This window comes from Phyllostomus hastatus, unplaced genomic scaffold (assembly GCF_019186645.2).
Source record: "Phyllostomus hastatus isolate PE091 unplaced genomic scaffold, TTU_PhHast_1.1 phas_scaffold_1066, whole genome shotgun sequence".
Lineage (NCBI taxonomy): Eukaryota > Metazoa > Chordata > Mammalia > Chiroptera > Phyllostomidae > Phyllostomus > Phyllostomus hastatus.
Window position 1 is genome coordinate 9,253,444 of NW_025334004.1, and position 23,684 is coordinate 9,277,127.

The 23,684-nt window shown below is 41.1% G+C and overlaps 1 protein-coding gene and 1 pseudogene across 3 annotated transcripts in view; one reads left to right on the top strand and one right to left on the bottom strand.

The window, feature by feature from the left end:
- The window catches only part of ENTPD1 (ectonucleoside triphosphate diphosphohydrolase 1), a 108,769-nt gene that overhangs the window by 64,545 nt on the left and 20,540 nt on the right, over positions 1-23,684 (top strand). For all 3 annotated transcript variants that reach the window (XM_045854322.1, XM_045854324.1, XM_045854323.1), the window contains 5 exons: positions 9,772-9,889; positions 11,185-11,335; positions 14,770-14,929; positions 15,630-15,869; positions 17,104-17,361. In XM_045854322.1, coding sequence (XP_045710278.1) covers positions 9,772-9,889; positions 11,185-11,335; positions 14,770-14,929; positions 15,630-15,869; positions 17,104-17,361 — 927 coding nt within the window. The remainder of the gene's footprint in view (positions 1-9,771; positions 9,890-11,184; positions 11,336-14,769; positions 14,930-15,629; positions 15,870-17,103; positions 17,362-23,684) is intronic.
- On the bottom strand, positions 3,659-4,094 carry LOC123828994 (annotated as a pseudogene).

Sequence of the window (23,684 nt, forward strand, 5' to 3'; positions counted from 1 at the left end):
TAGCTATATTATTTTTACTCCACTGGCTATTAATGTTTCATTTAAAAAACAATACCTGGAGATGGGTGGTGATGATAGTTTAACAAGAATATAAATGTACTTAATACCACAGAAATGTACACTTAAAATGGTTAAAATGGTCAATTTTATGTTCTGTGTATTTTACTACATTTAAAAACATAAAACAAAAACAAACAACAAAACTGGTTTGTATAGAAGGTCTAGCAACTCCAGTTAAAGAAAAAAGAAAGGAAGAAAATGGTCTCTAATCATTTATAGGCCCTGCCAGCATTGCTGTAGCTAATGGAGACCTGATCTGTTTATAGAGTACTAGAGTTACACTCAAAAGGATAAGCTTTGTTTATTCAAAAAGACTCACAGAGATGGACTGATGAGGTTGCTGAAGTATCTGTTAAAGCTACAAAATCTTTTAAGAAAGATACTGAAGAACCAATTATGTCTGACGGGACCAAGAGAAGTTCATTATCACACTGTTGTCTGTGTCACCTGGCTTATGGTTTTTTTGGGGAGTGGTGGTGGTGGAACTCAACCCTAATAGCTCTGCTTTTTATTAGACTGTGAATACTAACCTCTTTTAAGGCTGAAGAAGTTTATGAGCCATAAAGTTCTGTTCCCCCTCAATCATTCATTTGATTCAACAATTATCTGTTGAATTCCTTCTTTGTGTCCAACATGTAGTAGAGCACACCATGGTGGATGTTGCCCATAGCATGGTAAGCAAAACAGACCTGCCCTAATGTAACTTACAGTCTGATAAGAAAGACAGACATCAATCAAGCAGCCACATAAACATGTAGTTACACATTGTGGTAAGCTCTGTCTTTAGAGAAATACTACAGGCCCTCTGAACACATGGACTAGAAGGGTACAATCTAATCTTAGATGGTCAGAGAAGGCTGGGACTTCAGGTGCAGGGCTTTCTGGGTAAAGACTCTGGAAGAGAAGCTGACCAGCCCACGTGGAACTGAGAGCAGGACAGTGTAAGGGTAGGTGTTTTCTGAATGAGCAGACTCAGAGGAGAGGGTTAAATATCCCACTTCTGCAAAGCCAGGAATAGAAGTAGGTTATCTGATGCTCCAGTTTTCTCTTTTCTTCCACATCCAGGGAGATGTACCCAAAGGCCTAGGCCTATAACATTTGCATAGGTAGAATTATTTCCATACTAAGGAGGAGTCAGCCCCACCTCCACATGGCCCCCACTCTCTGTGAGCTCAGGGTCTGCTGCCACCCACCTCTCCAAGTCTTTATCAAGGCCCCTACATTAGTGTCTCCATGAACCAAGCAAAGACATTTTGACATTCCCCCCCGCCCTGCTAGGCCACTGCTTCTGTTCACTCAACATACCTCATGAAGATCAGTTACTATGGCTAACATTATGTTCCTGACCAAAAACTAGCTTAGGACAAAATTTTCTGCATAGTAAGATTATAACTCTATAAAAATCACCATGGGTTTTAAAAAGCTTGGAAGGAATAAATAAAAATAACATTGATGTGTAGTTAGCAGGATATTAAATGTCTTTTTCCCTTTAACTTAATTTTCTAGATGCTATTTGGTAAACTTTTGTATTCTTAAAATAAGAATTTTAATAATAATATTAAAGAAATGTCAGATCTCTTCCTCACTACTCAAACCTTAGGCTTCTCTTCAATGTGAAGAACATACTCATGGAAGCTTTTAGAAATGTTTTAAATATGAGCTATAGAGAAACACTGGGTAAGGGTGATAGCATGGCAAAGCACAGCACTTCTCAAAACATTTCTGTAGGGTAGAGCTTATGTTTAAAACAGAATTCTGTGGTCACTGACTCTGAGGACGCTCGCTTACATAAGGTTAAGCAGGTTTCTCCACTGTCGGACTTCCCTGAAGTGTTCACTACCTCTCAGGCTCCTGAGCCAAGGCAGGGGACAGACCACACAGCATTCTCCAAACTTCTGGGAAGGTTTATTTGCCCAGATCCTTGCAGGCTTCATACTCACTGGGATATGCACTGGGAAATACTGGTGTGGTGAAAGAACAAAAAGGGGTGGCTACCTGGGTTCTCGATGGATCTGTTAAGACATTAATTATCTGCATCTATTAGGCAAGCCCTTGCATAGTTCTGGACACAGTGTATCATTTTTAAAATAAGATTAGATGGAATGAACATCTAGCTCTTAAGTGGGCCAGATATGAAATTGAGTATATATGCTGACAGTTTTGTTATAATGAGAGGCGAACTCTTAAAATGCTCAAACAGCATTCTCAGTCCAGCTTTATCTGTCCTACAAGCAGCAAGCATATCAGTTTTATTCTGCAAACCATTTTAGAAAACAAACACATTTGGCACAGTGCAACAGGTTAGCATTCTAGTCTACTGTAGACACAAGGTGAAATGTCCTTAATTCCTGTGTTAAAAAGTGTGCTCGCCCTGGCCAGGTGGCTCAGTTCACTGGGGAGTGTTGTCCTATATTCCAAAAGGTTGCAGGTTCAATTCCTGGTCAGGACACATACCTAGGTTGTTGGTTTGATCCCTGGTCAGGGCACATATGGGAAGCAACTGATAGATGTTTCTCATGTTGATGTTTCTCTTTCTCTTTCTCTCAATCTCTTTTCTCTCTCTCAAACATCCTCAGGTGAGGATTAAAAAAACGTGGGGTGAGTTTGCTCTATCCTCTTTTCAAACACTTGCCAAATGAGTAGTAAAAGCTTTCATTTCTCAGCCACCTCACTGTGTAAGGCCTTGCAGAAGCAGCCTGACAGAAGCAACGCTAGTGCCTTTGTTCCACTGGAAGAGTGACTTTCATGTAACAAAGACAGAATGTCCTGATTCCAGATAAAGGCTGTTTGCTGTTTTTGCCTCACTAACTTTGATCATTTGTTGTTGCGGTTGGAACATTTTCTGGCAGGAAGAATCCAGGGCCCTGCTAGGAAACAACAGCATTTTGTCCTGTTTCTCACGGATCCAAAGGCTTCAGACAGCTCAGTCAGACCTCTCTTAGCCTACAACAGTCACCACCTAATCTAATTCTTGGTTTCCTCTTGCTGCAAGCCTAGCTGCAGAGGAATCTGTCTAGTTTGCTTTCCTTGCCATGCCCAAAAGCAAGTACTACACAAGCCCTTTCTTTATAAGGGCATAATGCTAATTACTACAGGGAATCCTCTGCTATGTGTGCAAGACAGAGAACAATGTGGAGGTCATGGAGGTCAAGGATCCTCACACTGCACAGTGATGATACTCCTAGGTCTGTGGTTAAATAGAGTAAGACTTGACACCTCAAAAGTCTTCATTTTTCCCAGTGGCCCAGGGAGGTCTCTTCAATTCTCTCATTCTTGTCTTTTTTCTCCCTGGAAGTTCTTAGGGTTTCTTGTTTTGTTTTGTTTTGTTTTGTTTGTTAAAAAATATAATTAACATACATACACACCCTAGATAGGAATTAACAAAGTATTAATACTGTACTAGTTAATGTCTATGGAGTTAGCATTTCAAGTCAAATGACTTGATGGATAGACATAGTTTTATTATCTTACTAAACTTTTTTTGCATTTGCTAAACTTTCTATAATATACTTGTATTATCTTTATAATAGGAAAATAATATTATTTTTAAAAACACCCTGTATGCTCCTAAAGACTAAGCCCAAAATGTTTATTCTTATTATTTTTCATCTTTACTGTCAAAAGAAAGGAGGCTACTGTTTTTTATTTGCTTTTGTGAGTTCTTTTTAACTGACTCCTGCTTATTTATTTATCTTCATTTATCTTGTTCTTTTTTGAGTTTGCTGTTAAACCTGAGTATTTTTCATCTGAGGAACACTTGACTGGTTTTCAATGGGTGATTCTTTGATTGACTGAAGCTGGTTCTTCATCTGCTTTGACAGCCTTTATTTCTGCTTTAATTTCATGACTTCTTCAGCTGACAGATCTCCTTTTTTTAAAACCACCACTTGAGGCTGTTTATCTTCTTTGTCACTGTGATCACCATCTTTATCTGGGAGTTGAGGCTGGATTGTCTTGGTCTCCACGGTGGACCCTTCCCTGTAGCTGACCTGTTCCTTAAAGCAGGACAGGAGAGCTGGCTTGGCTGGCTGCATGTGACACCTGGTTCCATTTGATGGTTGCTCAGGGGAAGACTGGTTCCCCGTGTCGCCTTGAGGTTGTGGAAGTTCTTAGGTTCATAAGACAATATGAGGGGATATATATATATATATATATATACTGCTGATTTAAGCATTATGGTTTTGTGTATGTGTGTCTGTGTGTCACCCGGATACCTTAGAGATTTCAGGTTAAGTGGAAAGCACAAGGAAGTATGAGCTTATATAGAACAAAAATGCCCAACCTTAATATTTAAAGCCCTTTATTTAAAGATTTATAATCTTGAAAGAATGACATCAAGCACAGTGAAGGTGAAAGAAAAGGGGAAGTTGAGTTACTACAAGGTAGTTTGCAACTGTCATAATTCCCTTCTCTGTATGACTCTTACTTAGGACTCCATAGAATTAATGTTACCATAAAGTAACTGGATCTGGAGTGGGTCTGCCTTGGGCCAGTCTGTAGTGTGTAGGTTCTTCATGCAGGAAAGATCTCACAAGTCCAGGTGATTTTGAGAATGTGTTTATTAAAGCTGAGCCTAGGATAGAAGAAGCGACAGGAGAGAGCCTAGGTAGGGTTGTTTTGGTTCTCTAGAAATGTTACCAGACAGAAATGAGCCTAGGCAGGTTACTTTGCCTCCATGGAAAGTCAGAGAAAAGGGGGCCTTGAAGACATGTTCAGGAGGTTAGCTCGGGACAAGCTGCCACTGCCCATTGCTCCCCTGGTTGCAAGTCTCGTGGAGACCCTTTGAGTTTAGGAGATGGACACCTGTGGAGGAAAGAAGAAGGGGAATGGAAAGGCACAGGTGTGCTCCTGGGAGGGAGAGCACTGAATTAATAAACATCAATGGCAGACCACACTTGGAGGTAGGCAGCTCAAATGAGCCACAAAATGTGATGAGAGTAGTTAGCTCACACTTTACAAGTGCAACCTCTGCTTTTCCTTTTGCTCCCCCATTTACTTTCCTCCATTTTTGTCTCCAGTATAGGGATGATACATAAAAAGTATATGTGCCCCTCAGAAGCCCATAGCAGACATTATTATTCAATCATGGCATTTTGTTCCTGATTAAACCCAGGGGTATAAACAAAGATGAATATTAATTGGTCAATGTGGGCATTCTTTAGTCTACTCCTGAGTAAATACCCCAGAGAAATGAGAGCTCATGTCCACAAAATGAAATGTATAAGAATGTTCTGGCAGCTCTATTCTTAATAGTTCCAATCTGGAAACAACCCAAATGTCCATCAAGAGTAGAGTGCATAAAAATAGGCATATAATATATGAAAATAATGAAATACTCTACAGAAATGAAAAGAGATCAACTACTGATACACACAGTTTGAATGCATCTTAGAGACATAATCTAGAATGAAAGAAATTAGACATTGTAGAGTAAGTGGAGGCAGTCTGGCTTCCTCATCCAGGTGTCTAGGTAACTAAGGGGAGCAGTACTCCCATAGCCTTGGAGAGCCTGATAACTAGTGTTCTGAAAGCCTTGACTGGGCCTGACAAACTGTTCCCATAACATGAAGTGAGCTCACATGTGCAGAATTATGTTGTCATGTAATGTTCTGGCAGTTTTCCAGCTTTACTCCCCTCTAGTACTTAAACAGGTAGGGACTCCCTGCTGGGGGCGATGATGATGAGAGACACACAAGGGGACAGGTGCCATGATGGGCGCCACACTGGGGAGCAGGGGCCATGACATGAGACATGCAGATAGACACAGAGCTTGCAGCATGCATGGCTCGCCCGCCCATGAATAAAGGCATGCCAGACATCCCATGGCTCCATGAATATTTTTCTGTCTGCACGAATACCATGAACCTGCCTGGCCTTGAAGGGTGGCAACACAGACATAAAGGAGGCACATTATGTCACTCCATTTACTGTAGTTCAAAAAATAGGTAAAACTCATCTATGGTGATAGAAGTCCAGGCCGTAGTTACTTATGAGGGAAACTAAGAGGGGCACCAGGAAGCCCTCTGGAGACTAGAAGATGTTCTGTATCTCCCCCTTGGTGATGATTTATATGGATGTCCACATGGGCAAAAATTCATTGGGATGCACAGCTAAGATTTGCATATTTTTCTGTAGTTCTCTTTCATTAAAAGTTCTTAAAAGGGGGCACCAAGTCACTTCTGGTCAAGATAGTGGCATAAGCATGGCTTGGCTCCTCCCACAACCACATCAAAATTGCAACTAAAATATAGAACAACCATCACTCAAGACCATCAGAAATTGAGTTGAATGGAAGTCTGACAACTACAGAATTATGGAAACCACATCTATCCAGACCGGTAGGAGAGGTGCAGGTGCTGAACCAGGTGGTCTCTCACTCATGTGTGGTGGATAAAAATTAGGGAGGGATATCTCAGGAGCAAGGAGACCCAGCCCCATACCAGCCCGCCTCCCCCCCGGCCCAGTCCAGGGTTCCAGTGCTAGACAGACAAGTCTCCACAACTTCTGGCTACAAAAACTAGCTGGGATTGAGTTGGTGGAAGAAAGTTCTGGAGCCCTAAGCAGTTCCTCTTACAGAACCCACACATGGACTCATCTACTCAGACTCATTTCCTCTGAGCTCCAGCACTGAGGTAGCCACTTGAAAGGCACCAGTGGCATACAGGGAGAAACTGAGGTGCCTTGCAGCAGAGGCCATTGTCCCTTTTCTAAACCCTCCCTCCCAGAGCCAGCAAGCTGGGGCCATATCTGAGACCCCATCAACCTGGCTAACACTGACCTGCCTTGGAAATCCCCAGAGATTCCACCCCACCAAACCTAGGGGTCCACCCAAGCTGCTTTTCCATATGAATGGCTGGTCTGGGCTCATGCTTCACAACTTCCTAAATCCTATCAAACTAGCAATAGCTGGCCTCACTGAGCCCCAGGCACAGCACAGCAGCAACTAGCATAGATTCATAACTTGGCTTCACCTGGGAATCTCCAAGCCCAGTACAAGTAGCAGTAACTCAGATTGTTTTATAGCTCAGGCAGGGTGACCTGGGGCAGAACACCAGTGGGGGCTTACCTTAGCCTTCACCACCTAGGAAACCCTGGGGCCAGTGCACCCAGTGGACAGACCATGTTGCAGCACCCTACCTTGCCCCTGCACAGCTAATCCTCCATGGAGGGTGGAGTTTGGGGGTCAGTGCTCAGAGCCAATCCTTGCAGCTGACTGGCCTGGGTAAATCCCTCTCATTGATCTGCCAACAGCAACCAAGGCTGAACTACAAGAGAAGGGTGTGTACTCAACCCATACAAAGGGCATACCTTGAGTACCCAGCTTGGGTGTAGGGGAGGCTGTGCCATTGGATCCTACAGGACACCTATATCATTAGGCTACACTACCAAGACACAGAGTCAAAGCAGCTCTACCTTATACATAGAAACAAACATGGAGAGGCTGCGAAATGAGGAGACAAAGAAACATGGCCCAAATGAAAGGACAGATCAAAACTCCAGAAAAAGAGCTTAATGAAATGGACATAAGCACTTTATCAAATGCAGAGTTCAAAACATAGGTTATGAGAATGCTCAATGAACTTAGTGAGGACCTCAACAGCATAAAAAGATCCAGTCAGAAATGAGGGATATACTGATTGAAATAAAGAACAATTTACAGGGAAATAACAGTAGAGTGGATGAAGCCAAGAATCAAACCAATGATTTGAAACATAAGGAAGCAAAAACAACCAAATAGAACAAGAAGAAGAAAAAAGAATCCCCAAAAATGAGGCAAGTAAAAGCGGCCTCTGGAACACTTCAAGAGGTCCAACATTCCTATCATACACAGGGGTGCCAGAAGGAGAAAAGAAAGAGCAAGAAACTGGAAACCTATTGGAAAAAAATAATGAAAGAAAAATTCCCTAATTTGATGAAGGAAATAAATATGCAAGTCCAGGAAACAAAGAATCCCAAAGAAGATGGATGCAAAGAGGCCCACACCAAAACACTTCATAATTAAAATGCCAAAGGTTAACAATAAAGAGAGAATCTTAAAAACAGCAAGAGAAAAAGCAGTTAGTTACCTACAGGGGAGTTCCCATAAAACTATCAGCTGATTTCTCAAAACAAACTTTGCAGCCTAGGAGGGACTGGCAAGAAGTATTCAAAATCATGAAAAGCAGGGACCGATATCCAAGATTGCTCTACATAGCAAAACTATCATTTAGAATCAAAGAGCAGCTGAAGAGCTTCCCAGACAAAAAAACTAAAGGAGTTCATTATTAAACCATTATTATATGAAATGTTAAAGGGACCTATTTAAGAAAAAGATCAAAACTATGAACAATAAAATGGCAATAAGTACATATCTATCAACATTTGAATCTAAAAGCAAATTAAGCAAACAAGAACAGAGACAGAATCATGAATACAGAGAGCATTTTTATGGTTGTCAGGTGGGAGGGGGCATGGGGGAATGGGTGAAGAGGTGAGGGGATTAAGAACTACAAATAGGCAGTTACAGAATAGCCATGGGGATGTAAAGTACAGTAGAGGAAATGGAGTAGCCAAAAAATTATATGTATGATCCATGGACATGAACAATGGTGTGGGGATTGCCTGAGGGAGTGGGAGGTGCTGTGTGGAGGGGGACAAAAAGAAAATCAGGGCAACTGTAAACATAATCAATAAAATATCATTAAAGAAAGTAGAAAGTCTAATTAAAAAGGGGGCACCAATATGAAAACTATTATCTAGTCCTTGGTCCTATATTTCTCTCTATAAGGATCATAAGTTCTTAAGTCTGATTGAAATCCAAGCACTGTCACCCATTAGCTGTGTCTCTTGAGTAAACTACATAACCTTTTGTGCTTTAGCTTCTTGCCTATGCAGAGGAGATAAAAATACTTCCTAATTTGAAGCACTGTTCCGAGGGTTAAATCAGGTAATTCTTATAAAATACTTCATAACATGCCTGCCTGGTACACTTAATATACTCATGAAATGTGAGCTGGAGACTTTGTTTTTCTCCTATTCTCTGACCATATAGATCTGTCTTCCCCCACCCCAATGTTCTTTCTTCCTTTCATCACCGCCTACTCTTCTTAAGGGCCCCAAACATGAAGTTTAAGTTCATATCTCTTAAAATTTATTGGGTACAATTTATAGTTATACTTATAATAAAAAAGCAAGTATTTTTCATGTCTCTCTTCCAAAGCCCAAACCACATAACAGACCAATTAAATTATACATCTGTGTGGTGGCAGATAGGCATCAGTAGCCTTTGAAGCTCTCCAGGTAATTCTAATGATTTTTATGTGGACACAGTTTGGGAACTACTAAATTAAGGCTCTCTATTCCCTCCATATTGTCCCAACCACTTCAGCACATGGTTCAGAAACTAGCTGCACATGAGAACCACCAAGAAGCTTCTAAACAAAACTGATGCTCAGGCCCCACCCTTGCAAGGTCTGGCCATTTCTAATGTGCAGCCAATATTGATAACCACTATGCTAGAGTGGGTGGGAGTTCTGGACTTCTGGTGGATCTTGTGACCAGGGCAACTCTAGGCAACCTGCACTACCCCTGCCTTCCATATTCCTCTTGAATTAAAATAGTTTCTCCTCATATTTTTGAAAACTCTTATCTTTATCTTTTTTTTCTCTTGCAAGATGAATATGGAAAAGAACAATGTAATGCTGATAAGTTCTTGGTTTGTTTTGCCCTCAGTATGGGATTGTGCTGGATGCAGGCTCTTCTCACACAACTTTGTACATCTATAAGTGGCCAGCAGAAAAGGAGAATGACACAGGGGTGGTGAATCAGATACACGAGTGCAAGGTAAAAGGTAAGATGAAGGAAAAGGGAAGGGGGGGACAGTGGGACGTGACACGCATATGGCAAGTGGAGCACACGAAGGAAAGCAAGTCAAGAGAAGTACATTGTGGAGCTGCTATTGTTATTTTGTCATCATTATAAAAATAATTTGAAATCATTAAATGATTGAGCCCTTGAAGCATAAACTTAAAAATAACTGAGTAATAGTACCTCCCATCAACAGGACACTTCTGTGTGCTGTGCACCAACCTAAAGCACTAAAAATGTTATTTCATCTTCATGATCTCCCTTTGAGGTATGTATTATTATAGCCGTTATTTAAAATGAGGGCACTGCGGTTGAGAGATGTTATGCCACTTGTTTCAGCTTGCTTGAGCTAGTAAGTGATGGGACAGGGATTCAAAGGGAGATCTGCCCAACTTCAAACCCATATCTTAGCCAGTGGTTCTCAAGTTTGAACCCTTTGGAGGGTTTGTTAAAGCACAGCTGCTGGGCCCCACCCATCTTGAAGGCCAGACATTTTAAATTAAAACAATTAGTTGATAACTTTGAGCTGATTTTCTTATTACTGTTAAGTAACCAGGTTGTTTAAAAACCTGTGAATGATAAGGATAACGTATCTGGATAATTATCTTTAAACCAAATTATCACTATAAAGCACTTGACAGTGTGGACGTTCATTTTAAAGTGAACTGAAATCGTTAAGTGTTAACCTCAAAAGCTTAAGGAATCTGGCTCTAATCCTTTCCATAGCAACAATTAGTTTTGCTCTAATACTGGGAAAACAGTATTACCAGGGAGGTAGGTCATCAGAGTGGAAAAATCACTGAGGGGACATGGAAGAAACTCTGCTTCAGAAATGTTAGGGGTCCAGCTATGATCACATAGCTAGTTAGTTGCAGTTCCTATCTTTTCAGTAAAAGCCAATGTGCCTGGTGCTTATTTTAAGTTGTGTTTTAAATGTCATCTCCATCCATGTAGATCTTCTAGGAATTAGTGTGGTTAATTATAGTTTTGTGGAAGAAACATCAAAAAGTAGCTTCATTGCATGTGAAAATTGCGCCATCCAGTGGCAACATTATTGAACAGTGAACAGACCCCGCCTGAGGTCTGAAAGTAAGTCCCTACTAAGGCAACGTTGGTTCAGTAAGTTACCCTCTAAGTAGAACAAACTAATGTGTAATCACATTAAGAAATTGTCTTCTTGAATTTTATTAGAAAACACCAGTATTTTGCTCTAATATGGTCACAGTGTGTTCTGTACTTAAAAAATATATTGTCATCTGCTTCTACATCTTTTTCTAGGTCCTGGAATCTCACAATATGCTCACAAAACAAGTGGCTTGGGCATTTATCTGACTGCATGCATGGAAAGAGCCGGGAAAGTGATTCCAATATCCCAGCACCAAGAGACACCTGTTTACCTGGGAGCTACTGCGGGCATGCGGTTGCTCAGGTATAGCAACATGTAGGGAGAGTGCCACAGTTCCCTAACACCTACAATTCTAAATATTCTAAATCTCAGTAAGTGGGTAAAACTTCCAAATTCAGTATGTGTAACTTGAGAGTTTAAGTATGTTTTTAAAAAATTCCCACTTGCCCTTCTCCCCCAGGAACTTCAAGGGAGCGAGAACACAAAGAGAGAAAGATCAAACCTATGTGAGGGCTGTCCAGAAAGTATCCAGACATGTAATATGAAAAATAGGGACACTTATTGAAGAAGATAAAGATACAAGAAACATTGTGCATAGGACATCGACGCCCCAGTCCCCTTCAAAGTAGGCACCTTGGGACCTCACACAGTTTTCCCAGTGTCTCTTCCATTCTTCAAATCACTCTGCAAAATCCTTTGTTGGAATCTCCATCAGCTGCCCCATCATATTTTCCTGAGTCTCACTGACAGTCTGAAATCTCTTCCCTTTCAAAGGTGATTTTAGTTTTGGGAAAAGCCAGAAATTGTAGGGTGTCAAATCTGAGCTGTAGGGGGGCTGAGTCACCTGAGTGATTGGATGTTTCACCAAAATACTCTGCACAAGATGCGATGCATGAGTGGGTGCATTGTTGTGCATTGCATTGTCCCCAAAAGCCTTCTGAACAATCTGAATAGTGTCTGTGGAGGAATGGTCAAGCTTAATGGAAAATCTGAGGCAGATTCGTTGCTCTACTCACTCAGTCATTTTGAATGGGATGGCCACACTGTACCCATGTTCACTCAACAGCATCTACTGCCCCCACTGACTAGTACAGTGAAGTGGTCATTGTTCAGGCATGCTCATTCCAGTCCACTCTCTGTGGCTGCCAGGTTACATCAGTGTCATGCAAACCATTCTCATTATATTAATAATGGCTAGACTTTTTCCGGACAGACCTCGTATACTCTGGGATTTGGGGCTACAGATTTAGCCGTTCGATCTCTGAGAGAGGTATGACCGAAGGAGAGTCACAGATGTCCCAAGACACAAATATTCACAACTAGCACATCTTTATTAGTCACCACTTAGCATTTGTGTTCACTATGATTCATTCATTCATTTGCTTTTTTGTTCATTCATTCATGCTGCATGTGCTGCACCATGACTGACCACCCTGTCCGAGGATATGGAAGTAGGTATTCAATTGGCAAAAAAGTTCATTTGGTTTTTCTTCCATAAGATGGCTCTAGTAATGCTTAGCTGTCTTTAACATCATCCAAAGCAATTTTGTTAGATTGTATTGTGACAGCTGTCATATCAGCACACACTTAAAAAAAACTTATCAAAATTGGTAAATTTTTGCATGGTCATTTTAATATTGAAGATGGAAGAAAATATGCAACATTATTGGCATACTATGCTTTATTATTTCAAGAAAGGTAAAAATGCAACTGAAACACACAAAAAAAGATTTGTACAGTGTATGGAGAAGGTGCTGTGACTGATTGAACGTGTCAAAGGTGATTTGTGAAGTTTTGTGCTAGAGATTTCTCACTGGACAATGCTCCATGGTTGGGTAGACCAGTTGAAGTTGATAGCAATCAAAGCAAGACACGAAGTGAGAACAATCAATGTTATACCATGTGGGAGAGAGCTGACATACTCAAAATATCCAAACCAATAAAGTTATCAGTGAAAATGAAAAATGTCTTTTATTTTATGGGAAAAACTAAACAAAATTTTTGACCAACCCAATTATTTCAGTCCTCAAGGAGGTCAAAGTTTCAAGACAGGGTGATCAATGTTTTAATAGCAGGCTGCTCAGAGTTGCTGCAGGAGCACACTTTGCCCTGCCCAGAATGGGAGGAGGTCAGGAGGATTCTCCAGAGGAGGGGACATGTGAGCTGAATCCTGAAGGAGGAGTTGAAGGGTGGGCAAGGGCATCACAGGCAGAGCAGACATTGTGCATTCTATAACCTATGTTTTTTGGGCAACTGTTATGTTTCAGGCACTCTTCTTAGTGCTGGGGATACAGTGAAGAGGACAAAGTCCCTGCCTTCCTGGAGCTTACATTCTAACAGAAATGCAAAAGCAGGAATATGCGAGAGACCAGAACTATAGTTCAGAGGACTATAGATAGAACATAGGGTGCAGATAGTAAAAATAATAATAGTAGTAGTAATAATATTAGCAGCTTGTATTTGTTGAGCCTTTACTATGTTCTTTTGACTATGCTTTAATCATACTAACTCTATGGAGTAAGAGGCATTATTAACTATCATTAACCAGGTAGAGAAACTGTGACTTAACAAATGTTAAATAAGTTACCCAGGGTCATGCCTGGTAAGTGGTAAAGTCAGGATTCTGAGTGAGATTCTGAGAAGGCAGGTTCTAGATCACACAGTGCCTTGTAGGGCATGCTAGGGATTTTGGAGTTTTTCTGGAGATAATAAGAAGCCATTAAGTGGTGTTACACAACTGGTGCCACTAGCAGAGAAGGTGAGCTAGAGAGAAGGAAAACTAGGGATAAAGGGGCCAGTTTGTAGGGTATGGAATTAATACAGATGAGAGATTACAGGAATCTAATTTCAGTTGGAAGGTAGTATCCTATCACCCTGAGGCTCTCAGTGTTGAGTACTCTATATCTTGGAAACAACTGCATCCCATTTTCATTATGACAATTCTAGAAGATTCTTCCTTTATGTCTCAAGGTCTCAGACATACCCGAGAACTGAGGCACAATATGAGGAAGATTTTTTCCAAGTCTAGCACCAATGGGCATTGCACATCTATCCTAGGACATTTGCCACCTGGTGTCTATGATAGACCTAATTAAGAACCTCAAGCAGAGCCTGGATATGTAACCAGCTACTAATCACTAGCAATGGCTTGTGACATACCGTATTTTTAGGACCATAAGATACACCTAGGTTTTAGAGGAGGAAAATAGGAAAGTAATTTTTGAAGCAAAAAATGTGGTAAAATATTATAACCTGTGACCCTGCTCCACTGCCATCCCCCCTCCCCCCACAGCAAGCTATGTAAGCTACATTCAGACTATAAGATGCACCCCCATTTTACTCCCAAATTGGGGAGGCATATCTTATAGTCAGAAAAAATACAGTATTAGTTCTAAGTGTGGTGATCAGAAAATACCCATCTATGACCACCACAGTAATTAAAAGTACCTGGATAAGTTTTTGGAGCCAGGAAACAACAACAGAATGTTATTTTAGGAAGAAAACCTATTTAAAGATTGGAAGGATTTAGATTTGGAGAGAGGGGGACAAAAAAAATAGTTGTGCCTCACCTAAAAGGAGGGCCCCTCAGGCACCCATGGGTGGGTAGCTCCATCATTCTGCTTATTCCAGTGAGTTATGATTCACTTCCTAGGAGAACTGACTAGAAGCTGTGGCTGAAATGGATAGGTGCATTTATTGAAACAAAACCAGTAACCTCAGCTCTTCCCTTTGTGTAGACTTGAAAACGAATGGGTGGCAGACAATGTCCTGGCTGTGATAAGAGATGTCCTCAACAGCTACCCCTTTGACTTCAGGGGTGCCAGAATCATCTCTGGTGGAGAGGAAGGTGCCTATGGCTGGATTACTGTCAACTATCTGCTGGGAAAATTCACTAAGGTGATTGATTATCTTACAGCACCCCTGGAGTGGCTCCCTTGGAGCCAATGCCATTGCTATCTCAGGCAGTACTTGGTTTGCTAGCCAGAGTGAGTGATGGATAAGTGAACAAATTAATTTCCCCCCACATTTGCAAGGATCATCAGAGGCATAACTCTCTTAAAAGAACTTTTACTATTGGAGAATAAGGAAGCCATGTCTTCATTTTAGAGAGACATAAAAAAATCTATCATTAAAAATTAGAATAGCTAATATTTGCCTAGTGCTATGTGTCTTGTGCTATACTAAGCATTTTCCATGTATTGTATAATTTAGTCTTCAGAACAACCATATGAGGTGTTTTCTCATTTTAGAGTCCCAAATTGAGGCCTAGAGAAGGTTAATTATTCTACTCAAGGTTACATGGCTAATGAGCAAATGAATGAGGATCTGAACTTGAGTTTTCCAGCCCCAAATCCTGTATTCATCAACACTGTACAGCTTCTATATGGCTGCAGTCTGAGCTCTGTGTTTGAGGCCCCTCTTTTCTTCCTGTTGATCTGATGTGGATTCAGGAACCTCTAGTGAGCTTTGTGTCACCCTCAAGACTCTGCTCCTTCACATTAGGAGGTTCCTGAGTCCAAGAAACAGTTTAAGACACAAGGTGTCCAGAGACTTCTACCTGGACAGTGTACTCACCAGTAACTGTACTCTCTTTCAGAAACTGAGGTGGCTCAACCTGATATCATATGGCAATGAGAGTCAGGAAACTTATGGAGCTTTAGACCTGGGGGGAGCCTCTACGCAAATCACTTTTGTGCCCCAAAACCAGGCAACTGAGTCTCCACAAAATGCTCTGTACTTTCGTCTGTATGGCAAGGACTACAATGTATACACACACAGTTTCTTGTGCTACGGAAAGGATCAAGCACTCCTGCAGAAAATAGCCAAGGACATTCAGGCAAGTATAACTGAATCCAGACCCACCCTGCACACATCTGGGCCACCAGCACCCACATCCTGTTGTTTTCTTTCTACTTTAGTAATTGACCTGAAGTTGGTTACTGTACTTTCCAAACTTTTTCAGGCAGCATATCTAAGTACATCTGGTAGACCCTTATGAATTGTTCTCTCCAGACATCACCCGCTATATTTGTTTACTGCACTATCTCCAAGGACACAACTCAGATCCTTTCTTGGGAAATAATTTCTCTTGGGGTTGACAATGAAAATTACATGCAAGGGTATTGTTACAGGGAAGGGTGTGTGCAATTTATAACCTCTTTACCACTTCTAATCTCCATCTCCTACAAACTGCAGAAAACAGGGTTGTTGAAAACAACCTGGAGAGGAGGAGAGAAAAAAAGGCTGCAGGGAATACACCAAGTTTGTGGATCAATACTTCAAATCTTGTCCCTAGATGCTTTCTGCATTTTGAAAGCAAGAAAGGTTAAACATACTTGCAATTATGTGAGTATCAGGCACACCCTGATAAACAAACGCAGAGCAAGGATGTCATATCCAGCTGTTTCTTGTCTCCACTAAAAGAACAACCAGTTCTCTGCTCTCCTTCAAAGCTCACCCTCTGGTTCTCAGAAGCACTATCCATACGATGACTTCCACTGGAGTGGGGGCTACTGAGAGAGATGCCTGCTGAGCACCAAGGCTCCATTAAGCCTCTAAGCTATAGCAGTCCCTTTTCTTCACTTGGACATACTGGGTTGTGGGTTGAAAACAGTTTTGATATTGGTTTAAATATTCTAAAGCACTTCCAGCTCTTGGAGCTTCTGACTTTTAGCTTGGAGGTGGGGGGGGGGGCATAGATCCAACTCCTGCAGAACTACTTCAGGCTCAGAATTTTGAGAATCTTTCTGGTTTTTTGTGAATCTGCTTCTAAACAGGTGATTAGAACTAACCACTAGGAAACATTCCGAACCAATGGCATTTCTGGGCCCAGCTTGAGCTGTATTAGCTTTCTATGACTGGAGAAAGTTTATTTATATCTGATACCATTTCTAGTGCCTGTTATACAAATCTGACTATTCCCAAGGCTGAAAAAGGCAGGACGGAGGTATACTGATGCCAATGCTGAGTGCTGGGAGGTTGTACAATTCTGACACATTAATGAAGTCAGGCTGGTGCTTTTGTACCCAAAGCATTTTCACATGACCCTTTCAAGTGATTTTTCCATGCAGGCTACAAATAGAACCATCCAGGACCCATGTTTCAACAATGGATATAGCAGGGTAATGAATGTAAATGACCTTTACAACAGCACCTGCACCTGGGAATTTAAGAAGCCTCTTCCATTCAATCAATTAGAAATCCTGGGCACTGGAAACTTTGAAGAATGCCAGAAAAGTGTCATTGCACTCTTCAACACCAGTCAATGCCCTTACTCCAACTGTGCCTTCAATGAGATTTTCTTGCCGCAACTTCAAGGACAATTTGGGGTAAGTTTGTGAAATGATAAGGTATATTGGTTAGGGTGGTTTTTGGTTGCAAGTTATAAATATGTGCCTACAAAGAGTTTAACTAATAGGATTTATTTTTCTCTCATATAATGATAAACCTTGAGGTAGATAATTTAGGGTTAATTATTTGGCTTAATAATATAAGGACAGAAGATCTGCTTTTCCAATGTCTTTTTGTGGTGCTAAGATGGCAGCTATTGCTCTCAGTATTATGTCTTCACATGCAAAGCCAAAGCAGGCAAGAAGGAAAGTTTCTCTTGCATACATCTTCAATTTTGCAAAAGTGCCAACAAATATCTTTACAGATACCATTGGCTAGAATTTAGTGAAATGTACACCTCTAAACCAATCTAAGATAAAGGGGGATGTATTACCATGGTTGATTTAGACTAATCATTGTTCATCCTCTGGAAGTGGAGAGACTTCCCTGAGAACATTGCTTTCTCCTACCTGAGTAAAATCAGGAATCTGTAAGTGAGAAGAAGGAGGCTGGCTGTTTGGCAGGAACCCATTAGGATCTGTCATAGGTACTTTCTCAGATATCAGAAAAGGAGAAGCAGCAGTTAGATGTCTTAGCTAAGACTTTCCTCTATGAAGACATTTAGGAAGTAGAAATTGAGAAAACCCCAAGGGAACACTGAAGATAGATTAATTTTCATGATACTTTGAAGAGTTGCAGGGCTATTTGAATCCCAACTCCAAATTCCTTTTCTTAATTGCTCCAAAATAAGATAAAATGTTTGAGCAGAGGTAGAACAGGTGCCCCTTGATCTATTCATTATTCAAATTTCATATTCTTGTTCTGGAGACCAAGTATTAGTGTAATCATAGTATAGTAGCATATTGCAAAATTAGCTACCATCAGTCAAGTGCCAGTTATTGACTAAGCACTATATATGCATTATCTCACTTAATCACTTAAGACATTCAAAGAATCAAGGGCTTTTGCCTGCTTTCACCCTTTTTCTCCCTTTTTCAGAAAACAGATCAGCATGAGAGGAGGAAGTTTTAACTCTCCTCCAGGACTCTGGCAGGAGAATTTCTCCCCAGGTCTCTGGGCCCAGCCTAATGTCACAGAAAGAGCTCCTTGGACACAGCACAGGCCCTATAGCAATCACACCTGGTTTTAATCCTGGCTTTGCCACTTGTGAACTCTGTGAGCTCTTCATCCTTTGGTCTCTGGGAAAACAACAATGGGCAAGGTCATCTGCGCTTACCTTAACCATGGCCCAAACCACAGTTCCCCCTCCTCTCAAGGTTTCTGAGGGAAATACATAACAGAACAATGAGTGGAAGAATAAAACTTGGTTTTTAATTGGCTCCAAACCCAAATTCAGAACAAACTAGAACCTCACTTGGTTGCCTTATAGCTGAGCTAGCACAGGCTGCCCATGTTGGTTTTTTTTTAGGGCAAGGTCCTTGCCTTGAATCCAACTACTAGAAGAGAGGATGGTGCCATGAATGGGAGGGAGGTGGCTAGGGATGCTGGGGACCTCCCATTCCATTCCAGTCACTGCTAGGAAGTACATATGAAGAAAAAGGAATCTACTCTTGTGTGTTGACTTTTTAATTTTTCAGAAAGCTTTGAGCCCTGGGAAACATGCAACCGATTCTTGCCTTCAAGCTTAAATGCTTCCTCCTGGGGCGGGTGTTGGGGAGGAATGGTGGTGGTGGTTGCAGCAGAATTTCCTGCTGTTGAATGTGATGTCTCCAACCAAGGTAGGAAGAGGTGAAATTGAAAAAGGGTGGAAGAGCCTTGAATGTCCTCTGGAGGCTTTTCTGTTTTGTCCCTTAGTCTCTAGTTGAAACCGTCCTCACAGCCTTCTGAACCTCAATTTGGCAATATCTGTAGATTGCCTTCCTCTGAATAGGGCTTATCTTCTCTGAATATAGCCCTTAGGGTGAGTACTCTACCTATTCCTGTTTTGGCAGGGTTGTTTTTTTTTTTTTCTGGAATTTTTTTTTGGTGCCCTTTGTGATTTCTCCCTAAATCCTAAAGATTCTTAAAATCTGTTTTCTCCTTTATAAAATGAAGACAGAGATATCTTATCTCATCGCTGCTGTGAGTGATAAGCCAGACAAACAGAAGTGAACTGATGAATGTCTTACAACCAACTCTCTGGAGATGGAGGGGCTAATTTAAAGAATTTGCCAATTTTCATGGTGTAAATATTCCCACCATGGCCTATTTTAAATTATCAACCTGACATCAGCTGACTCAAAAAACTCCTGAAATTTTTAACAATTAGCTCTCATGAATGAGTAAGAGCCAGCTCCAGTATATCCCTGCAAAGAACAAAAAGTTAACATGCCATAGCACCAGGTGGAGTTAGTTCTTTCTCCAAACAGACCTCATTCTAGGCCTTCACTCCTGCAGATAGTTACCACTGTGAAGTCCTGCATCTTGAGGCATAATTATTAGCAATACAAAAATGTAATTGTATTTTAATTATTTCCAAAACCAGTTAGCCTGGGTTCTCTCAAATCACAGAGACTTTTCAGTTTGGTAATTTTTGTCACAATTGCATTTAGCACTGATGATCTAATTCTTAAATTGTAAATTGAGTCCAATTTGTAAGCAAATAAAAAATATCAAAAAGGAAGAAGGAACATCTGTAGAGAATTATTTATGTGGTGATTTAGGAATTTTCAGAAAGATTACATTGTACCATTTATATAAACAAAAAAGGGTATAAACAAATTCAGTAGGGAACTGGAATTGAAGGACATTAAAATATTTGTTTGTTTGTTTACATATGTATGTATTTGTGTGTGTATATTTAGCTCTGAGTTTCATAGTAGCCAAGGGGAAAAATAAGACATAATCAGATACGTAATTTTCATTATATCCAACATACCCAGTCCTAGGCCAAAGCAGAGTTATTCCAAAATTGAATCCCAAGGATATTTTATAAAGGATTTTGCTAGACAATGTCTTTGATCATACTCTTTAATAGCAATTTTAAATTTTTTATAGTAACTTTAACCCAGAGGCATAATATTAAAAAGCTAACTTAGTGATGGCAATTTTGTCATGGACTGAGGCAATATAGATTTTTGATTCTTATCTTGATGGAAGAATTGAGTAGTTGGAAGAGGGGATTGACATATGTTCTTCAAATAATCTTCCACAAATTTTGATTATCTAAGCTAGCAAATGAAAGATGAGGAGCTGACTTTTTGAGGCAATGTTCTCTGATGATGTCCTAGAGTGTTTCTGTTCTGAGTTGCTGCCTAAATATGGACCCACAGGTTTTAGAAACCAATCAAGTAAAAGTTTACAAAGTAAGGTTAACTCCTACTGTGGAAATTAGGGAGCTAATCACAGAGTTTGATCTCAATGGGAGGGCATCCCACCTATACCTAAAGGCAAAGTCAGGAATTCCTAAAGCCAAGTCAGCATTTCCCTCCAGAGTTGCCCTGGGGCCCATTCTGGAAAAGGAACATCTGACAGATTGAATCTCGAAAGCCTTACCCCAAGAGTAGGATCAGGATTGTTTTTTTCTTAAAAAACATTTAAAGAGTCACCTCCCATAGCGACAGGATAAAACTTGAACCATCTGATTTTGAGCCGTGTATCTTGCTTGGGTACTGAAAGAAGAAGATGGTTTTGTCATTCAATTTAACTATTGGGATTAAAAATGGAAGCATTATGAGTAAGATTAAGGGTTTTTTTTTGCATTATATAATATGTATAAATCAAGGGGAAAAATTCACCCTAAACTCTACCACTCCATTCCATTAACACTTTATTTTTCTGGGTTGAATTCCAATGCATGTTGGTATAACCAATATTCCACTCTAGAAGAGACTTTTCTAAGGGTTTTAAGAGGCCCTCTTAGATAGTAAACCCAATAAAGTGAATTTCTGAAGAACATATACAGACAGGAAAACTACCATCTAGGCCCTAACACAAGGAAGACTTTCAAAAAAGATAGACAGGTAGATAGAGTGAAAAAAGTGAATATAATATGAATAAACTAGTCCTGGAGTTGGGGAGGAGAAATACATGGCCTTATTCTGGAGCATAGCTGTTTAAAAAAGAAAGACTAATAGATACTTTCCCAGTTCAGACAGCAGGGTTTACACTTGAATCTCATTCTAAGTCTTGGTTTCTGCTGTGCTACCAAGAGAAATGTGTGTGTATGTATGTGTGTGCATGTGTTACAGGGTGCAGCCAAGAGGGGGGACCCCAAATGGGCATTTGAAATGGGGTCCAGAACTTAAGGTGTCCAGGAGATTTTAAGCTGTCTCCATCCCCCCACCCAGGGTGTGGGTTGGGGGAAGGGACAAATGGAGCAAGGCCATTGAGAGCTGTTTTGCATAGCAACAGCCTTGCAGCTACCCTCTGGTGTGGTCATTTAACATATCTATAGCCTTTGGCTGGTTGCATAGATATGTTAAATAGCTGTGATCATCTCTGAGCCAGGGGAATGGAAGTAACTTCCCCACCAAGACGTGACTGGGGGCAGATCCCCCAAGCTACAGCGCCTGCGTGGGAGCTCAGAGAAGATTGGCTCCAGGACATGGGGCCACACCTGCCCAGACTCAAGATGGCAGCCCAGTAAAGCTGGAAGGATATGAATTCTGGCATGTGAAGCCGAGTGTGGGAGGAGTCGGAAATGAGGCTGCAGAGGAAGATTGGCCGTGGGGATTTAAAACCCAGACTTGGCAGCCATTGATGGAGAGAACCATGGTGCTTTAGGAAGGAGAACCATGCTGCCTTGAGAAGGAGAACCATGCGCAGCCCTGAGAAGGAGAGCCATGCGCAGCACTGAGGAGGTGAACCATGTGCAGCCTTGAGAGAGAGAACCAGGCAGCTTTAGCAGAATAGAGAGAACCATGCGCAGCCCTGAGGAGGAGAGAACTATGCGTCTTTAACAGAGTGGAGAACCATGTGGCTGTGGAGGTGCAGAGAGGATCACGGCCATTGAAAAGAGAACCATGCGTAGCCCTGAGAAGGAGAGCTATGCACAGCCCTGAGAAGGAGAGCCATGCGCAGCCCTGAGAAGGAGAGCCATGCGCAGCCCTGAGAAGGAGAACCGTGCTGCTTTAGGAGAGAGAACCACGCGGCTTTAGCAGAGTGGAGACTCCCGCATCCCAGAGAGGGAGAACCATGCGGCCTTGAGAGTGGAGACTCCCGTGGCCCTGGGAGAGAGGACCACGTGCCTGTGCCAGAGTGGGGACCCCCGCAGCTTTAGAAGGGGGAACCACCACCTGGTTTTAGCAGAGATCCTGGCGACTCAGCCGAGGGTGCCGGGAACCCAGGGAGGTCTCCCAGTCAAGATGGAAGACTAACTAAGAACCAGAGGACTGCCTGAGCCATGGACTTCTATTTCCTTTCCTGAGATACGGTACTCTGGACTGGGCAAAGGAGGAAGGAAGGAAGGACTGTGACTGTGTTTGTGGGTGTTTTGGGGGACTTTGGGATTTTTGATAAAGACATTAGATCACTACTTTAAGTTAGTATAGCATTAAATAAACATTTCCTTTCCTTTTCACGAATCTCTGGCATTGAGAGGTGTCTTTCCTCTGGCAGCAGACATAACGGACCCGGGGCCTTCTTTCAATAACAGTATATCGTCTCAGGCCCCCCCCCTTGTTGTGTTCTGTAACACATGTAGAAAAGCAACATGATTATCTTAGAAATTTTTAAAAAATATAGAGGACAGGGTTATAACTTCAATTTTGATTCAGGTGTTTATAATAGGAGGCCATGTTCATTTTATTTTCGATTTTTTATATAATAGTATTGCATAATTGTATACTGCTTAATTGATTCTATTTTAAGAGAGAACTCTAAATCACAACCTGCAAAGTCAAGATGACAGCTAAAAGCAAAATATTGAGGCTGTCAAGACCAGTCATTCTTTTCGTGTGTGTGGTAAAATACTCATTTACATAATAGAAAAGTACCATTTCAACTACTTTTAGGTATAGAGTTCTATGAAATTAAGTACATTTACCTTATTGTGCAACCATCACCATCATCTATCTCCAGAACTTTTCCATCTTCCAAAACAGAAACTCCACCCATTAAACTAAGTACTAACTCCCTGTTCTTCTTTCCCCTCAGCCCCTGGCAACCACCATTCTACTTTCTGTTGCTATGGATTTGACTATTCCAGTTACCTCATATAAGTGGAATCATACAATATTTTGTCCTTTTATGACGGGCTTTTTCCACTTCACATAATGTCTTCAATAAACTGTTCATTCTTAACTCTTTAAGGGATCACCAGACTCTTTGAAGAATGTGATGAAAACTAAACGTCTTCTAAGCAGAAAAATGGACATATAAA